This window comes from Phaseolus vulgaris, chromosome 3 (genome assembly GCF_000499845.2).
Source record: "Phaseolus vulgaris cultivar G19833 chromosome 3, P. vulgaris v2.0, whole genome shotgun sequence".
Classification (NCBI taxonomy): domain Eukaryota; kingdom Viridiplantae; phylum Streptophyta; class Magnoliopsida; order Fabales; family Fabaceae; genus Phaseolus; species Phaseolus vulgaris.
In genome coordinates this window covers 43,875,176-43,878,768 of record NC_023757.2, presented here as the reverse complement: position 1 = coordinate 43,878,768, position 3,593 = coordinate 43,875,176, and the positions used below count along the sequence as shown (strand labels likewise).

Below are 3,593 nucleotides of genomic sequence, written 5' to 3'. Positions count from 1 at the left end.
TTTATTTCAAATTTATACCTATAATTTGTAAGTTTCCGAAACTATAATTACTTATATGGACCCTACTCACCTGCATCAAAAGAAAAAGAAGAAAAGAGTCACAGCTAAGCATAACGTACACAGACACACACAGCAAAACCTATTCGGAGGCAGAGATCTTCCAACAGAGTCATGAAATTCCATATTTTTTTTTTCGTCCCTTTTTTGAAGCTTTAAATTTTCATCTTAATCCTTAAAACAACTTTAAATTTTCATCTTAATCCTTAACTTTCAATACTTGTCTACCATGACTTAAGAGTAAAACCTTTTGTGCAAACAGTATTTACCATTTTCTTACATGCACAACTTGTAAATAAATAGTCCAACATTGTATGAAAAACAAATCAGGAATTGTATTAATTACAATTTCTTTCTAAAATGAAGATAGAGAAATAAGAAGTTTTAGAAATAAGTTAACTAATATAAAATATGATAGAAAATTTGTCAGCAAATAACATTAATTCCAAGCAAATAAAGAATGCAAATGACATTAATTTCAAGCAAATAAAGAATGAAACTCCAGCAAAAATAAATAAATAAATAAAGAATGCAAATGACATTAATTCCAAACAAATAAGGAACGAAACTGCAGCCATCCAATTCTCAAAGCTACCATAGTTTCTTAACTTTTTCAAGTCAGTTTTTACTTCACTTCTTTTTCTTTTATATCCTACCATTAAACACCTTTACAACACATTAAAGGTATAACATACTAAAATAATAATTTGAATTACACATTAGTTTAATTTTCATTTTCAATCTTAGAATGAAAAATTAATCATTTCTTTTAAAGAAAAAAAAAATCCACAATCACGTGATAACTAATACATTATGTGATAACTCAATAATACATTCTTAATGTGAAGCATTTTAATTGTAAATCTAAAAGCATTTCCCATTCTGTGTGGTCACCACAAGAAGCATTTTGGTTGGAAGCATTTTGGTTGGTTGTAAATCTAAAAGCCTTGATCAATTAGTTGTAAATCTAAAAGCCTTAATCAAAAGTTTCCCATTCTGTGGTCACCACAACAGAGTCCGAATGTTGCTTTGGTTGGTGCTTCTTAGGATTTCCCTGCCTCCTCTCCAAGTCATCACAATAATGCATCTTAATCTTGTTTTCATCCTTTTTAAGGGGAATTGAATTTTGCATTGTCATCCTCAACATATCAAGAGTCTCAATGTGTTTCTGAACTCTCCTAACCTTCACATAATATTTTTCCAGACATATAATGTTAGTGACAAATATTTTTTAATATCAATTCACATATATTTTCAGTTTTGAAGATCAATAGTTAGTACCTGCTCTCTTATCCCCAATTTCAGTTCACCTTCACCATAGATTTCATCCAATGCAATTAATGTTCTCATCAAATTTTCAGTCAAATTCTCCACATCTAACTCTGCTATAATTCCACCTGTGGAAGCATCAGTCTCCAAAGCTGCAACCTGTCCAGTGTCAATTAAAGACATTAATTAGTAGGAAAAATAGATACTACAGTTCACACCACAGTGAAATTGCCCAAATAATTTGTGAAACCAAGTACCTTCTTGGATAATTTGTCAACCTCCAACTTTATTTCTGTCAAGGATTTTGAAGTCTTTTCCTTCTTTCCAATTTTTAACTTCTCAAGTATCCTTCTTTCTCTGTTCTCAATGTCCACAAGAAGCACCAATTTTGAGCCATCTTTGACTCTCTCAACATCAAGATATGACTTTGAATCTTTCTCCTTGTTCTTGTAAATCAACTTCTGATCCTGAACATGCAGTCCAGTAGGTTCTGTTAACATTTTCTTCAATTCCCCTGCAACCCCAAAGAACCACATCCAATAATCCATCAACTTGTACAATAATCTGTAAAAAAGGTAAAGAGTATATGCAGTATAAAGTATAATTCAATCAGGAATTTCCTTGTACAATTGCATTATCTTATCATATACTCTCATAAAGAATGAATATACTATGTTTTTTAATTTTTTACAATTATTAGTTGTCAGTGAATAAAATTAAACTCTGAACAAACAAATAAAGAGAGAAATTTTGAAAAATGGATTACCAAAGCTTGCATGAGAACTGATTTGAATTTGGTGATAGGATGATCCATATTTCACTCTGACTTTGACGGTGGATTTAGATATGAAATTTTGATTCACATCTGAGTTACGTTTCTGCACCACCATTCCTCCTGGCCTTAATTCCCATTCAGCCACTTTTGCGTTGTCGTGACCACGAATGTCACCTTTTCTGCTGCTCGAAAACATGTTGTGTAACTTTTACTCCTTGTGTGTGGGCTTTGACAAAAACCAAGTTTTATGGCTGCAAAAGAAGAGACTGGCCTTGTGTTTTCTCAGAGAAGAAAGAACATCCAAAAAAGAGGTTCCTCCCTTGGAAGGAAGGAAACCAAGGAGAGCAGAAAGAACCTTGGCTTCTCCAAAAGCGTATTCTTCATGATGGAAAATAAAATAGAAGAAAGAGTAGAAAAAAAAAAGGAACAGAAAGTTCAGAGAAGTAAGATTAGAATAATTTAAAAGGAAGAAAAAGTACAAACCTTGAGTTTGGTGAAGCTAGCAGAAACTAGAAGTCGGTGGAGGAAAAAACAGAGAGAATGGAGAAGAGAAAGAAACCGACTGGGAAAACTATGATAATGGGATGAGTGAAGGAAATTATGAGAATAAAATAAAAAAACAAAGAGAAACTGAGTGGCAGCTGCAGAAAGTGTCAGACTTTTGAAGTGAAGAATATAAGAACAAAAAAATATGACGAGAGAAAAGGTAAAATCAAATCTGGTAACGCGGTGGAAGAAAAGGAAAAGAAAAATTTGTGGTTCTTGGGCGAAAACAGAGGTTTCACCAGGAATTACTACTGTCTCTGCATTAGTCAAATTTATTGTGTTGTACAGTTTTAGTAAAGTGAGGAATTAATAAATGAAAATATTGAACCACATAGAGTCTGTGCTGTTGCTCTTCTGTTTCACATCTTCTATACATAAACTTATCCGTCTTAACTTACTTTTCACATCTTAATGTCCAATCAAATATCATACATCACCTTAAGGAAAATTAAGAACTTGCCAAAAACAAATTCATGATAGATGAAGTGCGTTCATTCTTACAATGTATACCTTAAAAATCATATTAAGATTTTTTATTGGTTGAAATTCAAATTTTCTTTTTCGTTTTTTGTTTCACAAAAATTAATGCTATATGCTTCCTAATTTACCTGAAATATTAAGTAGAATAGGAGGAAAGGTAGATATACAATGAGTTCTGTTCTTTGTATAAAAAAAGATTAACAGCACGTTTTCTATTTCTTCTCGTTTTTCTTCCTCTTATTTATATGTTGAAAAACTAACTGTAGAGAATGAATCAACAAATAATATTCCTGTTCAGTAAAGAATCACCCTTTAGAGCACAATGTTTGTAATGCTATTGTAAGGCCACGTCACCAAGATCAGGGCAACTATTTAAGCCTGCGTGTCTCTCACAACAATTTCACTACTGTCAGTTTGTTACTGCAATTAATGTCGTGTTTATTCATGATTTGTTACGAAATTTAAT

General features: G+C 32.0%; 1 protein-coding gene across 4 annotated transcripts; it reads right to left on the bottom strand.

Moving 5' to 3' along the window:
• Window positions 1-800: 800 nt before the first annotated feature.
• On the bottom strand, window positions 801-2,991 carry LOC137807983 (BAG family molecular chaperone regulator 1-like). 4 transcript variants are annotated; one of them, XM_068608867.1, is made up of 6 exons: window positions 2,585-2,707; window positions 2,457-2,479; window positions 2,093-2,352; window positions 1,584-1,840; window positions 1,339-1,485; window positions 801-1,240 (listed from the first exon to the last, which is right to left on the bottom strand). In XM_068608867.1, the coding sequence occupies exons 3-6, from the start codon at window positions 2,295-2,297 to the stop codon at window positions 1,034-1,036; spliced, it is 816 nt and encodes a 271-aa protein (XP_068464968.1). In that variant the 5' UTR covers window positions 2,298-2,352; window positions 2,457-2,479; window positions 2,585-2,707; the 3' UTR covers window positions 801-1,033. The 4 variants fall into 4 exon arrangements, with proteins under 4 accessions (XP_068464968.1, XP_068464967.1, XP_068464966.1 ...); XM_068608866.1 differs by lacking the exon at window positions 2,457-2,479 and having other exon boundaries at window positions 2,585-2,991; XM_068608865.1 differs by having other exon boundaries at window positions 2,093-2,479; window positions 2,585-2,726.
• Between the last annotated feature and the right edge of the window lie 602 nt (window positions 2,992-3,593).

Excerpts from the sequence above, each read along its gene's own strand:
- LOC137807983 (XM_068608866.1), bottom strand. The coding sequence starts at position 2,297 with ATGTTTTCGAGCAGCAGAAAAGGTGACATTCGTGGTCACGACAACGCA. Across the intron at positions 1,841-2,092 it reads CAGTTCTCATGCAAGCTTTG|GGGAATTGAAGAAAATGTTA; the intron begins GTAATCCATTTT and ends TTGGGGTTGCAG. Across the intron at positions 1,486-1,583 it reads TTGACAAATTATCCAAGAAG|GTTGCAGCTTTGGAGACTGA; the intron begins GTACTTGGTTTC and ends GACACTGGACAG.